The 18,112-nt window shown below is 43.1% G+C and overlaps 1 protein-coding gene across 1 annotated transcript in view; it reads right to left on the bottom strand.

The window, feature by feature from the left end:
- Positions 1–1,714: 1,714 nt before the first annotated feature.
- MREG (melanoregulin) overlaps positions 1,715–18,112 on the bottom strand; it is a 35,604-nt gene continuing 19,206 nt past the window's right edge. Inside the window, exons 3-5 of the mRNA XM_081019500.1 lie at positions 5,395–5,485; positions 4,447–4,610; positions 1,715–3,201 (exon numbers count right to left, since the gene is read on the bottom strand). Of these exons, the coding sequence (XP_080875626.1) occupies positions 3,067–3,201; positions 4,447–4,610; positions 5,395–5,485 (390 nt within the window). The 3' untranslated portion in view covers positions 1,715–3,066. The remainder of the gene's footprint in view (positions 3,202–4,446; positions 4,611–5,394; positions 5,486–18,112) is intronic.

The raw sequence follows: 18,112 nt of genomic DNA, 5'->3' as shown, positions 1-18,112 counted from the left end.
GCAAATAACTTTTTCTGATTTCCTAAGCACTGTTTCCAATAGTGGAGGCGCGGCAGCCTGGGAGAGTACATTTGAGTGGAGAACACAGGAGGCTGCCTGATGCTGAGACATGCCATTGGTCCATCTATCTCAGTATTGTCTACACGGACTGGCAGCAGCTGTGCAGGATTTCAGACCAGGACCCTCCCAGCTCTAACTGGAAAGGCCAGGGATTGAATCTGCAACCATCATACCAAAGTGATCACACCCCACGTACAGCACATTGCAGTAGTCCAAGCAGGAGATAACCAGAGCATGGACCACTCTGGGGAGACGGTCTGCGGGCAGGAAGGGTCTCAGCCGGCATAACAGGTGGAGCTAGTAGAATTAACCTTCACCTCCATGGACAACTGTGAGTCCAAAATGACCCCAAGGTTAGGGTTGCCACAAAAGTTGTTGAGTTTTTAGTTTTGCCCAAAGTTGTTGAGCAAAAGAAAATTGTCGTTTTTGAGCTTTTTTAAAAGGAAAATCGACAAAACCAACACTGCCAAGATCCGGATTTGCCCATTTCTGCCCAGACACTGCTTCTGACTGCAGTATTCTGGATATGTCCAGGAAATTCCTGATGTAGGGCAACCCTACCCAAGACTTCAGGGGCACACTTACCCCGTTCAGGACCAGGGATTCCCCCACACCTGCCTGCCCCCTGTCACCCAAAACAGTACTTCTGTCTTGTCAGGATTCAACCTCAATCTGCTAGCTGCCATTATCAGATCCCACAGCCCAGAACCTACCAGTGTTATTGTTAGAAATGATTCAGAAAAGAACTGGAGCATAAATGTTGATATTAGATGCACAACAACAGCTACTCATGGGAAGACTTGCATTCAGATTCAAAAGGTCCCCTTCTGTGGACACAGTAAGTCTTCCTGGCAGAATAAGTCCCTTCGGTCAGCAAAGGGAAACCTTTGGTTCCAGCCCTAATCACTGCAACCAAGGGATGGGGAATTTGTGCTTCTCCCAGATGCCGTTGTGAGTTGAAGTTCAACAACTTCAGTCGGCCGGCTGATAGCCAGGGATGATGGGAGCTGGAGTCCAGCGACATTTGGAGAGAAACAAGTTCACCACCTCTGTGGTAACCTGTTGAACACATGTTTGATATTAGAACACTTGCTGTAATAAAAATGTTACTGAGACAGGCCACAAGACTTTTTGTATTAGGTAGAATATGTATATCCTGCTATATAGACCCAAGAGGATCTCAGTGGCTTACAAAATATCCTTAAATATAGTACAGGAACAGAAATTAAATGGCACTCCACAATGAATCAGGATTACCTGGGCAGCATCCTTGGAATCATCCTATCAGGTAGCAACTCCCAACAAAATATTTTGAGGCAAAGGAGCCATGAATAGTGTGGGGGGGGGGAGAAAGTGTGTGATTTCTCACCCAAATACTGAAACTGAACAACATGCAGTGCAGCTCTACTTCTGCATGATGCTTAGGCTGCAGTCCCAAACATACTTTCTAGAGAGTAACCAATAGATCACAATGGGACTTTGTTCTCAAGTAAGTATGCATAGAACTACATTGTAAATTTCACAAAGTAATCTGCAAGGACCAGATAGTTTTTTTGTATTCTACAATTTCTAAATTGCCTTAGAAAAATGGTTGGAACCTCAATATGTCTAGCATTCATTAATCTGCTTTACAAAGACAAAACATACTTCAAAATAGGGAAGAATCACATAGGGACTTTTTATTTATTAAATTAAGGTATGAAAGTATAGAATCAATACAGTTTTCCTCCCTAGGAAGTGACAAAGCACACATTTTATATAACTGTTTTAACATCACTGGTACAAACACTTAAAATACCTCTTGCCATTTTGTTAGGTATGTTGCAACCACAAAAACCAAATACCATCTGGTGAGAGCACCAGCTTTTTGCTTTAAAAAAGTAGTAGTGACAATGAACCATCACCACATCCGTAGTTTAAAACCATTGCTCATTACCAGACTAAAACAGCAAGATACTATTTGGGCTATATTAAAACATTTTGTATCATTAGCTTTTGTAACACAATATAGATTTCAATAAACACATTTGTTCCAACAGGTTGGTGAAAAATAGATGCAAGTGCAAAAAGAAAAGTGCCCCTCAATTACTAAACGTTCCATTTCGAGCAAAACCGCAGGACACCGTAATGTCCAAGTTCAGTGTGTGATAAAAATACCAGCTGGAACAAAGGAGGCAACTGGAATCAATAGCTACTGCATAAGGATCTAGGACAAAAGGAAGGCTTGCAGATGTTTTCAATACAACATCTTTAAAAAGATGCTTACACAATAATCTTTCTCAGTGGAACAATGGATTCGTGCTATGATGAGGAAAGCTCAGTAACTGCCATTGTAGATTTTTGAATCTTGAGGCAAAACCAGCTCAGAATAGCAGGATTTGATTTCTTCACGTCTAAAAATGCTAATTAAGACTCTTTTGCTGCTAGGAAGTAATTTGCAGTATGGTTTTTGATGGTTCTCACAACATTCTGCCATTGTTGATGAATACGTCACCCACATCTACCACACAGAGAATCTCTAATTGCATAGATGGATATGAGGAGTTTTCCTGGCACGATACATGGTGTATTCTCAAGAGAGAAGGAACTTGATGAAATGGCAGTTTTAAAAGGAGTTAACTTTCCACCCTGTTAAAATCCCACTTAAACAGGAACACAGGAAAATAGTCAGTTATGGGAAATAACTGTACCAATTGTACCAAGCTGTCAAAGAGAAAAACATTACATCGGAAGCAGTACAGGAGGTTTCTGTCACTGCACTTTTAATATTCACTGCAGCTGTAAGACTACCGCCGGTATCTAATCTAGCACCAAAGCTTATAGCAGACTCCAATCACAGACTTTCTCCTGAGTCAAGGTGAGTCTCTATTGCATCACGCTATACAACAGGTACATCATTCTAGATTTATCCTGCACTTCTGAGATATACTAGTTTCCTGAAGGAAGAAGTCACATTACTCTGGCCAATCCCTTCAAAATCAAAAGTCCATCCAAAGGTGATCAGTGTTATGACAGAGAAGAACTGAACTGGACCGCAATCAGATTGACTTCCTCTTTCACTGTACATCTTTCCCTCTTTGGGTATGTTGCACTGGCAATTCGAAAGAATTCATCAGCAGCATCAAGGGCAATGAGACGATCCTGCATGAGAGAAAAAGCGTCTGAACTCCATGCAAACTCAACCCTTTATCTCCAGGTAGAATTTCTATCATAGTGACGTTTTTGGCCCTGCTGGGCAACTTTAAGACTCTCTTGGGAAGTTTTCCAAACATCACTCAAGGTTGTTCATAGCTTCTGCATATAATCTTAAACAGACAAAGGGCTTGTTTACAACACTCCCTCCCACTGTTGTTTTAACAAGCTTAATGGATTGCGCAGAGACTTCCCATATACTAGTTTGAGGAGCACTGAATCAGGATACGTGCACATCAAAAACATAAGGTGTTGGTCCCATTCTTTTCCATGAGCTATTTCAGCAACATGCACCCTATAGATTTATTCAGCCTTTCAACTAAGCCATTGATCCAATGACAATAAGCCGGGCTTGTCCTATGTTCAATTTTAGTAATTTCAAAAATATGCTGCATTAACCGGGACATGAAAGCTCCACCTAAGTCACTGGCGACAGTTTGTGGTAAGCCCCAGCGAGAAAAAACACTTAATAAAGCTCTTGCCACAAAAGGGGCACTAATTTGTGATAATGGAATCATTTCACAAAAACAAGTACAATAATCAATAACAGTTAAGTTATACTTCTTGCCAATTTTGTGGCTTGTGGCATTGGGCCAATAATTTCTATTCCAGTTTTAGTGAATGGTTCCCCAATAATCTCACTGGGCTGTAACGGGAAACGCTTATGATCTCCGTCATGTCCCACTCATTGGTATACATCACAAGACATGATATATAACATCTTGAAACACATCAGGCCATAAAATTCTCTAGCAACCTTTCCCAGTGTGTGCTTAAGCCCCAAGTGTCCTGAAAAGGCAGCTTCGTGAGCCAGATGTAAAACAGTCTATCTGTATGTCTGGGGTACTAGCAACTGTCTTCTCGGCTCACACTCTAGGGCAGATTTCTTTGGAAGGAAGTGTCTATAAAGCAACCAGATGAAACCAACTCTTGATTCAGTGCCAGAGACAACTGTCAATATGCCATCTGTGGCTCTTGGCACAAAAGTTGCTATATTTCTATATTAATGCAAGCTTGCAGTGATGTAGAATCTTGTGCTGAATAGGTCATTCCTAGTCCAATCCTGAACAGGACTGTATGCAGCTAGACAGGCACTACTAGGTCATAATCCAATATACTTTCCAAATCACACTGAGCAGTTCCATAAAAGCGTATGAAAAAGTAATCACAGGAGAGAGAGAAGTCAAGACTTACCACCACAAAGAGGTATCTCTCTGAAAGCTCCCAGCTTGTTGGGAAAATAGCTGTCTCCTCAGACAGCCTCAAGAGGATCTCTCGGGCTTTGCTCATGTTCTGAGAGTCACTGACAATGCTTCGTTTGGTCACTGATAACAGGGTATCTGCTTCCTTCAGAAAACCTAGGACAGGATTTTAAGTCCCATGTTAGCAAATGCAGGTTACTGCAAATATCTTTGCAAAGGATAAAAAGGTAGCCTTCATCTTGCAGACACATGGGAAACCCAGTGGTAAAATGAAATGGGGCACAGTATTAAGTAATAGGGTTTTTGGTTTTTTTAATATCTCACTATTACACAAAATTGAGTGCATATACCGTATTTTTTGCACCATAGGACACACCGGACAATAGGATGCACCTTGTTTTAGAGGGGGGAGAACAAGAAAAAAAAATTCTCCCCCTCTCTGCCCAGCGCCCCTTCAGCGAAGCGGCAGGAGGCGCTGCGCAGAGAGGGGGAGAATTTTCCCCCTCTTGTTTTCCCGCTCTAAAACAAGGTGCCAAGGCGGCTACCTTGGAAGCCTGGAGAGCGAGAGGGGTCGGTGTGCACTGACCCCTCTCGCTCTCCAGGCTTCAGGTTCCTTTCGACCTGCTCTTTGGGGCTGGCGGGGGGAAGCCCACCACCAGCCCCAAAGAGCAGGTCAGGGAGCAGTGGAAAGGCGCAGCGGAGAGGCTCCTGCCTTAGCCGCGCGTCACCTCTCCAGCCGGGAGAGGGTCGCGGGGCTATGGCGTCTTCGCTCCATAGGACGCACACACATTTCCCCTTCATTTTTGAAGGGAAAAAAGTGCGTCCTATAGAGCAAAAAACACAGTATCTTTGTTTTTCTTTTTGTGTGTTTATTAGATTTCCCTCCCTCACATATACATACTGTTTGTATGTTAACTATAAGAAAATAGCCTGAGCTTACCCAAATCTTCCAAAATGCATTTCCACCTGTTTCTCACTTCCCTTCGCATTTGCCGTAGGGTATAGATGTCATAGTTCAGCTTTTGCCATTCCTGCAAAGGAAGATCAGCCAACTTTACTCCTGAATGCCTTAATTCAGCTCTCTCTGATCTCCAGGGGTCTTCACATTCACAGGTACATTTGCCTTTTAAACACAATTTTATTCAGGAGCACTACATGTCCAAAAGCCAGTTTTTTTTCCATACTGCACTCTAATTATGCTCACTGGGTGGGGTGGGGTCAGGGAGTTTGAACTCATCAACCAAATATTTTGCTTCAGGACAATTGCTTATAGGTGGATAATTTTGATGGGGAGGATTGCTTCCTTCTCACATAGCTATTCACAAACTTGAACTACCGACCTGAATGCAGAGGGGACTGGTTTAAATCAAAAAAGAATCACAGAGAGGACCAGCTTAAACAATTACATCAAATTGACAATCTGAAAATCCAACTTTTTTCAACAAACATGCCTACTAAACTGGTTGCTATAACTTTTGAAATTAGTGATAATGTAGTTACCTGGTTCAGAATGCGAATAACAAACTTAGTTGGTCTCTGAGGTGCTACTGGAAGGAATTTTTTATTTTGCAGTGTGTGTTGTGTGTTTGGGAAAGAAGTGCCCTCCCAGCAGTGGCAGTGCTGCTGCTCAGCGGAATAGAGGTGGAACAGAGAGTGGCAGCAGCAAAGTCACAGAGCTCTTGATTTGTGGTGGCTGCAAAAGGGGGTGGGGACAGATGGCTAAACTGGGGGGGGGGGGGCAGATAAATACCAGTTCAAGCCAATTGATGGTGGGCAAAATAGAGGCTTGTGGGGTGTTTTTCTTTTCTTTTTGCAGAGACATGGTATATATTTTTAAACAGAATTATCACTGGCTTCCTGTGCCAGAGCAGGCCTGCACAAGACCTCCGTGCTCTTGTTGTTGTTGTTGAATATTGTTACAGTAGTTATAGCCTTTAGATGTGTTTTTGTTGTGCCTTCAGTGTGCAGCAGCATTTTGGTCACTGGAAATGAAATGGCTAGATTGTATTCAGCTGAGCAGCATATACAGGTAAGGGGTATGAAAATAAAAGCCCCTCCTACCCAGAGGGGTACATGACAAACTACCTTCCCCCAAAAATAAAGTGCACCAAAGACTCAGCTATACAGCTGCAAATAAAATGTTTAAGTGTGTTTTAAGTGTAATATACAATGTCACACTAGATGGCAATAGTGGTCCTTATGGAAAATTCAACGTATTTTTAAAAACACTTTTCAAAAAGCATTTTCAGAACGGTTTTTATATGTGTGCAGATTCCACCAAAGAAGCTTCCCTGTCAGCAGTGACTACATTTTTGTACTGGGCCATTTTTCCTCAGTGGATTATCCATGGATTGGGAAAATCTGGATTAAATGTGTAGGAATTTGGGGCTGCCATTTTGTTAAGGATGATGTGTACACGTTGAAAAACCTTGCTCACATAACAAAGAGCAAATGCATAGTAAACGGACATGTGGAGAAGCCCTTTATTTGTCTGGACATGTTCCAACTATTGATTTGCGGAATAATGGTTACCGGGAAATTGGGCATTTTTCTCTGCTTGTGACAATGTGTTTGACATATGTATGTAAGGAGCTTGAATGTTTTATGTGTCCTCTATCAGTTTATGAATGATCTATTCATTCAAAGCAGTAAACTTGTGAATTGGAGTGTTGTCTTTGTAGACCCTGCAGGTGGTGCTGTGGTGCTGTTTAGGAGCCTGTACTGTCACCGTGTAAAAAGGTAAAGGACCCCAGATGGTTAAGTCCAGTCAAAGACAACTATGGGGTTGCGGCGCTCATCTCGCTTTCAGGCCAAGGGAACCAGTGTTTGTCCACAGACAGCTTTTCCGGATCATGTGGCCAGCAGGACTAAACCACTTCTGGTGCAACGGGACACCATGACGGAAACCAGAACACACAGAAACACCGTTTACCTTCTCACCACAGTGGTACCTATTTATCTACTTGCACTGGTGTGCTTCCGACCTGCTATGTTGGCAGAAGCTGGGACAGATTAACGGGAGCTCACCCCATCGCAAGGATTCGAACCGCCGACCTTCTGATCGGCAAGCTCAAGAGGCTCAGTGGTTTAGACCACAGCGCCACCCACAGCCCTTGTCACTGTGTAAGATCAGGAAGATACATACAGTATATCATATTGATACAGAAACAAAGCTTCATATTACAGTCTCAAGTAGAGACACACTTTGGAAATAACTAACATAGAAACTACTATAAGACAGATAGAACATAAACAACGAAATGATATATTTGGATATAGCCATTTTAGATCTGGTCCTAACCAATGTTGATGACCTGGTTAGTGGGGTAGAAGTGGAAGGATCATTAGGCGCGAGTGATCATGCTCTTCTGAAGTTTACTATACAGTGGAAAGGAGCAGCCAAGCATACTAGGACTCAATTTCTTGACTTTAAGAAAGCCGACTTCATAAAACTTAGGGAAGTGCTGGGTGAGATCTCATGGACAGTAATACTAAAAGGAAAGGGAGTTCATGATGGCTGGGAGTTTATTAAGAGGGAGATAGTAAAAGCACAACTTCAGGCAATACCAATGAGATGGAAGCATGGAAGGTGCCTAAAGAAGCCAGGGTGGCTATCTAAAGAACTTTTAACTGAGTTAAGATTAAAAAAGGATGTGTACAAAAAATTGAAAAGGGGGGAAACCACCAAAGAGAAATTCAAACAAATAGCCAGCACGTGTAGACACAAAATCAGAAAAGCTAAAGCACAGAATGAACTCAGGCTTGCTAGAGAGGTTAAAAGCAACAAAAAAGGCTTTTATGGGTATGTTCGTAGCAAAAGGAAGAACAAAGAAACAGTGGGGTCACTCAGAGGAGAAGATGGTGAAATGCAAACAGCGGACACAGAAAGGGCTGAACTCCTCAATGCCTTCTTTGCCTCAGTCTTCTCCGATAAAGAAAACAATGCCTGACCTGAAGAATTTGGAGCAAATGATTCAGCAAAGGAAACACAGCCCAGAATAACTAAGGAGATAGTACAAGAATACTTGGCTAGTTTAGATGTATTCAGGTCTCCAGGGCCAGATGAACTGCATCCAAGAGTATTAAAAGAACTGGCAGATGTGATCTTAGAACCACTGGCAGTCATCTTTGAGAATTCCTGGAGAACAGGCGAAGTCCCGGCAGACTGGAGGAGGGCAAATGTTGTCCCTATTTTCAAAAAGAGGAAAAGAGAGGACCCAAATAATTACCGCCCAGTCAGTCTGACATCAATACCAGGGAAGATTCTGGAGCAGATCATTAAGCAAACAGTCTGTGAGCACCTAGAAAGGAATGCTGTGATCACCAATAGTCAGCATGGATTTCTATGTCAGGAGTGCTCTGATGGTGTTTCCTGCTTGGCAGGGGGTTGGACTCGATGGCCCTTGTGGTCTCTTCCAACTCTATGATTCTATGAGTATCTTCTAACAATAAGTGGGGGCAGGGGGGAGGGCCAAGAAGCCGCGCCAGTGCTCCAGGTGAGCCAAGTGCCCTGGAGTATTCTCCAAAATCCTCCATAATGCACAGGAGTTTCCAGGGGTTCCTTCACAGACAGGTTAATCTGGAAAGCATTCCATAACAATCGCAAACCACTGTCCTGCACAATATTCCATCTTTGCTCCTTGGCAACGCTGTTTCTGCCAAGGGTTGCCAGCAAATCTGCTGTTTGTTATTATACCCTGTGCTGATTCATACCATCCTATTTCCAGTTTACACAGTCACTGTGGGGCAACTGAAGGGAATGGAAAAGGACAGCCTTGGAGGAAATGTCAGGAAGCAGCAGTGAAGGCAGGGGGCATCTCCTTCCACATTGGGAAGTGGCCCTGTTCTTGACTACCTACCAGCTCCTGCTTCCCTCAGCAGGCCACATTCTGTCTTTAAGAGACACTGACTGAGATCATCCCTCCTCCAACTGCCACCTGCTGGTGGTCACCAGTATCATCAGTTGCCCCACAGAAGTTCCTGGACACTGCATCATTCTCCATTTTTATCTCCAAGGACCTGTGATTAGCAGCAGCTGTCACGTAGGAGACAGATCAGCTATGTGAAAGATCCACCAGAGAAAACTTAGGGTTCAGCTACTAAAAGCATTGGAACTCTGGCCTCAGTCACCCTGTATAAGCTGTATACAGAGTATCCCGAAGTATCTGCACACACAGGAACAGGGGAGGGGTTTGCATCCCATGTCCCCAGTCTCTCAGAACAGTATCAACTCCACTTGGATTTCAAATGCTTTGGAAATCTGCTCCTATATGCTGTGTGTTTTATTTCCCTGTAATATTTATTTCCTAAAGAGGTTCCTTTCTTTTAGGTATAAAGAGAACATCCAGCATCTCTCAGCTCTCCACCTGGACAGGCCCATTGAACCTCTTGACCTTGCGGTGCATTGGGTGGAGTTTGTGATGAAGCACAAGGGGGCTCCCCACTTGAGGCCGGCAGCACATGACCTCTACTGGATCCAGTATCACTCTATTGACGTCATTGCCTTCCTCCTGGCTGTTGTACTCCTTGTCAGTATATGGAAACATCACCGCTGCAGACAGCCAGATTGTTGACATCACATGATGCGCCTATCTGTGGGAAAGAAGAATTTCCCAGGACGTTCACAGGCTGGATAAGTCTTTGTGAAGAGTGTAACTTGAAACCTTCTGCGTGCGCATGTTCAGGAAGTTTGCCTGACGTGCTGGAAGAACTGAACTGAAAGGACGTGTTTTTCTCTAGTGCTGTAATGTCAGAAATAAACATCATGTAAATAGATTTCTGACTTATTTTCTTTCCCCTGCGAAAGCAGGAGAGAGGAGTTGTGCATTTTACCCACTCTTGGGAAAATGTCACCTATCAAAATCTCCCTGGTCTGTCTGGATGTCAGCCAGAGGAGGTTACCGGTAAGCAAGCTCTGAGGACAGTGAGAGGGGCCAGCCTCTGTGCAGGGGGCTTGCAAACCGACAAGTGGTAGCAGAGGATGGTTGCAACAACAAGACGGATGAGCACCAGGTGGGAGACATTTTTTTTGCTGATAAGCCGCGATCCACGGACCTCTGCGATGCTGATTTATGGCTGGATGGTGAACACGAATTGAAAAGTCTTCGGTTCACTGAGAAAAAAGCTCCTGTTTTGGATAAAACAGAGCGGAGAGAGGCCACATACTTCGCATTCCAGAGCTGATAAGAAGTTCCGTTGCTATGCGACAAGTCGTGAGTACTTTTTGAGCTAAAATTTATGAGCTGGTTAGCTTAAAGAGCATAGAGAGAGAAAAAAGCTTCAAAAGCGAAAGCAAGGCTGGGTGTTTTTCAGCGACGCTTGTTGTAAACAAACAGTTGGAAAGGGGACTTTCCAAAGCAGAGTGCACCTTGCTGATTGCTGTTGGATTGCAGCGAAGGCTTGTTGTTTACAGATTCTGTGGAAGGGGAAAATTCCAGGCAGCTGGGCTGACTGCCATGTGCAAGCAGCTTGTAAACAGCCCAATAGACTATTGGATTTTCCAGCTTGTAGCTGAAGCTGCAGCTTGGGATAAAGATAGCTCTGTTCTCTCAGAAACTGAATAGCCAAAACTGGCTAGAATGGTCATTTGCAATGGAATTCTTGCTGGTGGGAGAGCAATTATGGGACTTAGTACAAACCCCACAGCCTGGTGCTGTACAAGCACAGGGGAAGAAGGCTGCAGTTCAAAGTGAATTGAAGCAGCGTGTCCTGAGAATTTTGGCGGAAAATGTGGACGCTTATCTTGAGCCAGTCCTAAAGGGTGCAGCAGAACCAAGGGTCACTTGGGAGTCACTCCGCAAAGCTTGTGAAGCTGGGGTGGGAAGCAAGGACCGAGAATTGGTTGCGCCAAAGGGGGAAAGCCAAGATGAAGCTAGCCAAATTCTTGAGAGCTCATCGAAAGCTGGGAGGAGCTTTGAGCCACAACAAGGAAGTGAAGGGACGGTTGCTGCTGTTGCTGTTGATGATCCTAGCACTGCTGCAATGGCTGTTGCTGAGGGGGGGAGTGAAGTTTGGAAATCTAGCACCCCCACTACAATTGCTACAGAGGAGAAAGCTGTAGCTCAGAACGCTGTTCGTCAGGAGACACCACGTCAGGAGAAAGGAGAGAAAGGAGCTAGAGGGAGCTCTGTAAAGCCTGAGGCTTCAAGCAAAGGTCGTATCCAGTCCCAGGCAAAACCAGATATGGCTTTGATGTCACTAAAAGCCACATCATCCGTGGAGAACTCATTTATTGTAGACACAGGAGCGACGCAACCCATGGCATCACGCCGGGAACTGTTTTCTACGTTTGAGAAGCAACGCTTCACTGTGAAACTGGCCAATGGTCAGGAAATGGAAGCGACCGGGATCGGAACTGTGTATCTAGAAAGCCTGAACTTGACTATAAACAATGTTTATTTTGTTCCAGATTTCAAGTACAATTTGCTGAGTGTTTCTCAAATAACTAAGAAGAAACTGGTGTTATCCTATGATGAGGAAAGCTGCAAAATCTACAAAGATGGAGAGCTGTATCTTTCTGCCAGAGAGAAAGATGGACTGTATCTGTTGACATTTGAGGAATCGGACTATAAAATGTGCACAGCATGTGAATCTAAAATGCTTTCTCTTGCAGGTATCTTGAAAGAAGACACAAGAGGAAAGGCAACAAAGATTAACAGTCTTTTTCAGTGAGTGTATGCTGATGTAATTGGTCCTTTAGCACCATCTAGAGGCAATGCAAAATACTATCTTGTATTTGTTGATCATTTTTCTCAATATGTATGGATTTACATGTTGCAGAATCCCAGAGAAACCTTAGAAAGGCTTAAGGAGTTTTGTGATAAGGTTAAGAATATTCATGATGCTAAAATTGATTTTCTTTTCACAGATGAGAAACCAATTTTTCTTTCACAGGATTTTCAGGATTTCCTGGAGAAGCAAGGGATAGAGCACAAGGTTGCTGTTTCAGAGGCTGCATGGAAGAAAACTGTGTGTGTAAAAGTGAACAGAGTGTTGCAGAATGGCATGAAGGCACAATTGCTGAGTTCACACTTGCCACATGAGTATTGCGCTGAATCTTTATCATGTTTTTGTTACACTTGGGTGAGAAAGGTTTCAAAGGGTATGGAATGTTCTCCTTTTGAGAGGCTATTCCGCAGAAAACCTTCTGTCTCACATTTTAAGGTTTTTGGATCTCAAATCAGGACGGAAACTCCAGATGGGGTGAAGAATGCCAGAGGCATTTTTGAGGGTTATGAAAAGAGTCTCTACAGAGTAATTTTGTCTGAATCTGGTCAGGTGATTCTCACAAAATTTCTAGAGAGTGCTCCTGGACAGGAGAGAGTAATTTTTCACACATTTCCCACTGCTGATGATTCAGATGATGAATTTGATTATTCTGATTATAGTGATACTGAAAGTGACACAGAAAGCTCAGAGAGTTCTGTTGACACAGTTATTGAGAAAGGTTCACACACAAAAGCTAGATCTTCACAGGTTAAGGATGAACCACTGTTTACTATTGGAACTGGTTCTTCGAAAAGTCCTGAGACTGAACCAGTCAGCAAAGAGGATCAGCACCTCATACGCAGGTCTGAGAGAATCACAAAGGGCGTACCACCAAAGAGGTATTCTCAAGAGTTTGCTAGTTCAGCTGTTGCATGTATTACTATTGCTGACAACTCAAGCCAGGTTAAGGGTATGTCTAAGTCAGAGACAAAGACACAACAGGTAGTTGCTAAGCGTAACACTATATTTCCTAGCCAAGGTAATGCAGATGCACTAGTTCCTTGAAAAACAGACAACCAGAGAGTTACATTGGTGAAACCAGTGGCGGGTAGTTCCAAGGGTGGAACTGAAACAACAGGGGATTGTTATATGTATAACAACTGTTTGTTTTCTTCTCTGGATCAAGCTTTGTCCGCAGCTAACAATGATTCATATGGGGGAGGATGTCAGTATATGGAAACATCACCGCTGCAGACAGCCAGATTGTTGACATCACATGATGTGCCTATCTGTGGGAAAGAAGAATTTCCCAGGACGTTCACAGGCTGGATAAGTCTTTGTGAAGAGTGTAACTTGAAACCTTCTGTGTGCGCATGTTCAGGAAGTTTGCCTGACGTGCTGGAAGAACTGAACTGAAAGGACGTGTTTTTCTCTAGTGCTGTAATGTCAGAAATAAACATCATGTAAATAGATTTCTGACTTATTTTCTTTCCCCTGCGAAGGCAGGAGAGAGGGGTTGTGCATTTTACCCACTCTTGGGAAAATGTCGCCTATCAAAATCTCCCTGGTCTGTCTGGATGTCAGCCAGAGGAGGTTACCGGTAAGCAAGCTCTGAGGACAGTGAGAGGAGCCAGCCTCTGTGCAGGGGGCTTGCAACCGACACTCCTTGCCCTATTTATCTGACTGAAGTGCTGCCTGTTTTGCTGCAGAAAGTGTTGCTGTAAAAGTGGAAGGATGAGCAAGAAAAGCAAATCAAAATCACACTGAAATGGGGTGGGGCATGTAAGATGAAGAGGAACAGAAGAAATTGGGTACTGCTCTTGGGGTTCAGAAGGCAGAGGTAGCCAACATGAAGTCCTCCAGAGGTTTTGGATTACAACTCCCATCAGACCTAGCTAGCGTGGTCAGAGATGACAGGAGCTGTGGTACAAAATATCTGGTGGGCACTATGTTGTCTACCCCTGTCTTAAAGCATCCTTCCTCAGTCTCATTCCCAATTTACAGGAGCTCTTAAAAACACATACATGATGATTTGCAAGTCACATTTAGTCAATGAACAAGCAATCTGATAGCCAAGGGACTTGTGAACTTCCATACAGATCTCCCAGTTCTGTAGTCAACTGATCTGTTGGGGAATCAATTGTTTGCATAACAATTGAACTGATGGGTGAGACCCACACATGGGGTCAGTGGTGCCACCAGTGTTTTTGAGGGAGGTATATTTTAACAGGAAGAGAGAGATGGAAAACACAATGTTCAGATAGCAGAGAAAGGAAGCTGGGCTACCTTTAACAATTGAGTGAGAGAGTGGACTCTGAGAAGTGGAGCACATTGCACAGGGTTGATAAAAGCTGCTTATGGGAATGCCGCCTTCCATAGGAACCCCCTGCCCCCTCATCCTGGAAAGAGAAGAACAAGGTATGGCCTTATAATGCCAATAAATATAAGGAGAAGGACAGGCATATGCAATATATTTAAAGTGGAACCTGCTTTGCTGGTGGACCTGAGAAGGTTGGCTATTAATGGCATACATGAGCCGTTCCCGTGTTAGTTGAGTGGGTTGAAGGTAAAGGTAAAGAGACCCCTGACCATTAGGTCCCGTCGTGACCGACTCTGGGGTTGCGGCACTCATCTCGCTTTACTGGCTGAGGGAGCCGGCATACAGCTTCCGGGTCATGTGGCCAGCATGACTAAGCCACTTCTGGCGAACCAGAGCAGCGCACGGAAACGCCATTTACCTTCCCACCGGAGCGATACCTACTTATCTTCTTGCACTCTGAGGTGCTTTCGAACTGCTAGGTGGGCAGGAGCAGGGACCAAGCAACAGGAGCTCACCCCGTCACAGGGATTCGAACCGCCAACCTTCTGATCGGCAAGTCCTAGGCTCTGTGGTTTAACCCACAGCGCCACCTGCATCCCTTGTTGAGTGGGTTACTGGTGTCTAAAGTCAATCCAAGTCCAAGCACTTTCAAAACATAAATGCCTTCACAGATGACCCTCTCCTTTGGAATGGCAGCACAGCCGTGTTTGTTGGCTGCAAGTGTTAATTAGAACGTTAGAACAAACTCCTGTTTCCCCTCCTACTTCAGAAATGTTGTTGTGAAAACATCTCCTGTAATATTAAGAATCATAGAATCATAGAATCATAGAATCATAGAGTTGGAAGAGACCACAAGGGCCATCGAGTCCAACCCCCTGCCAAGCAGGAAACACCATCAGAGCACTCCTGACATATGGTTGTCAAGTCTCTGCTTAAAGACCTCCAAAGAAGGAGACTCCACCACACTCCTTGGCAGCAAATTCCACTGTCAAACAGCTCTTACTGTCAGGAAGTTCTTCCTAATGTTTAGGTGGAATCTTCTTTCTTGTAGTTTGGATCCATTGCTCCGTGTCCGCTTCTCTGGAGCAGCAGAAAACAACCTTTCTCCCTCCTCTAAGAAGACAGTGAACATCCTTGTGAGCACCATACTAATACTGCTGGTTTGGCTGTCTATAAGGGGCCCTTTTCAGAAACATCCTGTACACAGAAACATAAGGCCAGTGGTCCATTTAATCCAGCATCCTGTTTTCATGGAACTGGGGGTGGCAGGAGACAAAAAATGACTATTGAGGACTGAAAGTAAAGGCTGAACGAAATTATATCAGAGTGAAGACATAACAAACATAATGGGAGAAGAAGTTCTGCTGTGGCTCCGTGATCAGAGGAGCCCCCCCCCCCCGCCCCCCCCACAACAACAATTAGGACAATGGGAGAGGTGAAATAGCTCAGGAAAATAGGGGGGAAGACAAAATGGAATGTATGGGTATGGGAGGGGTGGGAGGGATGGGGAGGGGATTGAATGGGATGGGTAATGGGTTCTATAAGTATCATAAGACACGAGACCAGAAATTAAGAAGTACATTTAACTCATTGATAATGAAATAAGGATTTCAACCTGAAACATTAGAGGGCTGGGGTCGATTATGAAAAGGAGGATAAAAACATTACTGAATAAAGATAAAGAAGTTATAATATTTTTACAGGAAACGCATCAGATGAAAGAGGCTGTTAATGAACTCAGACTGAGAGGTATAAATAATTATGAAAAAGCATATGGTACTTCAAAATCAAGAGGGATAGCAACTATAATTTCAAAGAGATGCAGGTTTAGTATATTAAAGATGAAGAAAGATCCTGAGGAAAGATACATTATAATTCAGGGAACAATGGCGGGGGAAGAATACACTATAATTAATATTTATGCTCCCAATGAAAATCAGAGGGAATTTTTTGATGAAGTGTTTAAGGAAATGGAGGGTATTCAAAAGGGTTATATGGTTATGGCAGGAGATTTCAATATGGTATTAGATAAATGACTGGATAAGTCAAATCCTACTCCAGAGGAAAGATGTAATAACAATTACAAGATTAGCTAAAATTATGAAAAGGCAAGATATGAAAGATGTTTGGAGAGTGATGAGGGGAGGAGAGAATAAATTTTCGTTCTTCTCGCCAGTGCATAAGACCTACTCAAGGATCAATTATATCTTTGTTTCAAAAATCGTAGTGTTCTAAAATAACAAATACGGAAATTGGAATAATAAAGGTAACCGACCACACATTGGTTAATATGGTATTGAAAATAAAGAACGATTACAAGCAAGCCAGAAGATGGAGGTTAGACAGGAGGATCTTCAATAACAGTAAATAAGATAGGGAAAGAATTATTAGATATATGGGAGATCAATAAGAAGAGCCAAAGTACTCAAGCAATAATATAGGATAAAAGCAGTGATGAGGGGAATTAGTATTAGTATTAGTATTAGGTGGACTGGGGCTCCCTAACATAAAGTTATATTATATAGCAAATCAGTTAAGATATGTCATACATGGGATAACAGAACAAGGGAGAGTTAGAATGGTTAGAGAGTGGTACACAGGAAATGAAGGAGAAGTTAGTGAATATATATTTTTATCAAACCAAATAGAAAATAGTGGCAGAATATTGAAAATCCTTTATTAAAAAATATTATTGAGATATGGGCGAAATATAAAGGAAAATTGATACCAGCAAATTCCCCACTAACCCTGGTGGTGATGATAGAAGACTTCCCGATAAATTTTAAAAAGGAAATTGAGAAAGAAGCGAAAGAGAAGAAAATACTTAAAATAAATGATTGGGTAGAGAAAATGAGAAGCAAAGAACAAATAAGAGATGCTCTAATAGGAAGTAAAATAACATGGTATAACTGTATACAACTGGAGCAATGGGCAAAGAAATGGTTAAGGGAAAACAAGAACTGCAAAGAATATACAAAATTTGTAAAAAAATTATTATTAAAAGGGGAGATTAAAAAAGAAAATACAGCTATAAAAGGGGAAACCAGTGAAATTTATAAAATATTGCTAGAAATGGAGGATCAAGAAGATCACTTAAAAGAGGTGTGGGAAAAGGAGACATCATGGCAAATAGATAGTCAAAGCTGGGGGGGAAATATGGGAGAAACGTACGTTGAAAACGTCTATAAGAATAAAAAGGTAAAGGGACCCCTGACCATTAGGTCCAGTCGATAAAAGAAAATTATTATAAATTAATTTGGAGATGGTCTGATGCCAGGAAACAGGGAATTATGTTCACATGTGGTGGGGGTGTAAATAATTACAATTTGGGGGGCAAAGGGTGTTTAAGGAAGTAACAGAAATCACTGGGTTAAAGCTGACTGAAGATCCAGAAGTAGCATTATTATCAATTTATAGGAAGGTTCGCAGGCTATGAAGGACTTGCTCACAAATTTATTGAAAGCTGCATGAATTATTATACCCAGGAAGTGGAAGCGGCAAGCTTTTTTAGGGCAGTCGACCCAATAGCCCCACTGCCGAGCCCAAGCCAGAGTCCAAGCCCAAGCTGCCTGTGCCAGAGCCAGAGCCTGAACCAACCAGAGCCACCCACCCACATAAAAAACCCCCAAAT

The sequence above is a fragment of the Podarcis pityusensis genome (genome assembly GCF_964106645.2).
Source record: "Podarcis pityusensis genome assembly, chromosome: 1".
Classification (NCBI taxonomy): domain Eukaryota; kingdom Metazoa; phylum Chordata; class Lepidosauria; order Squamata; family Lacertidae; genus Podarcis; species Podarcis pityusensis.
This window is presented reverse-complemented; position numbering and strand designations above follow the sequence as displayed.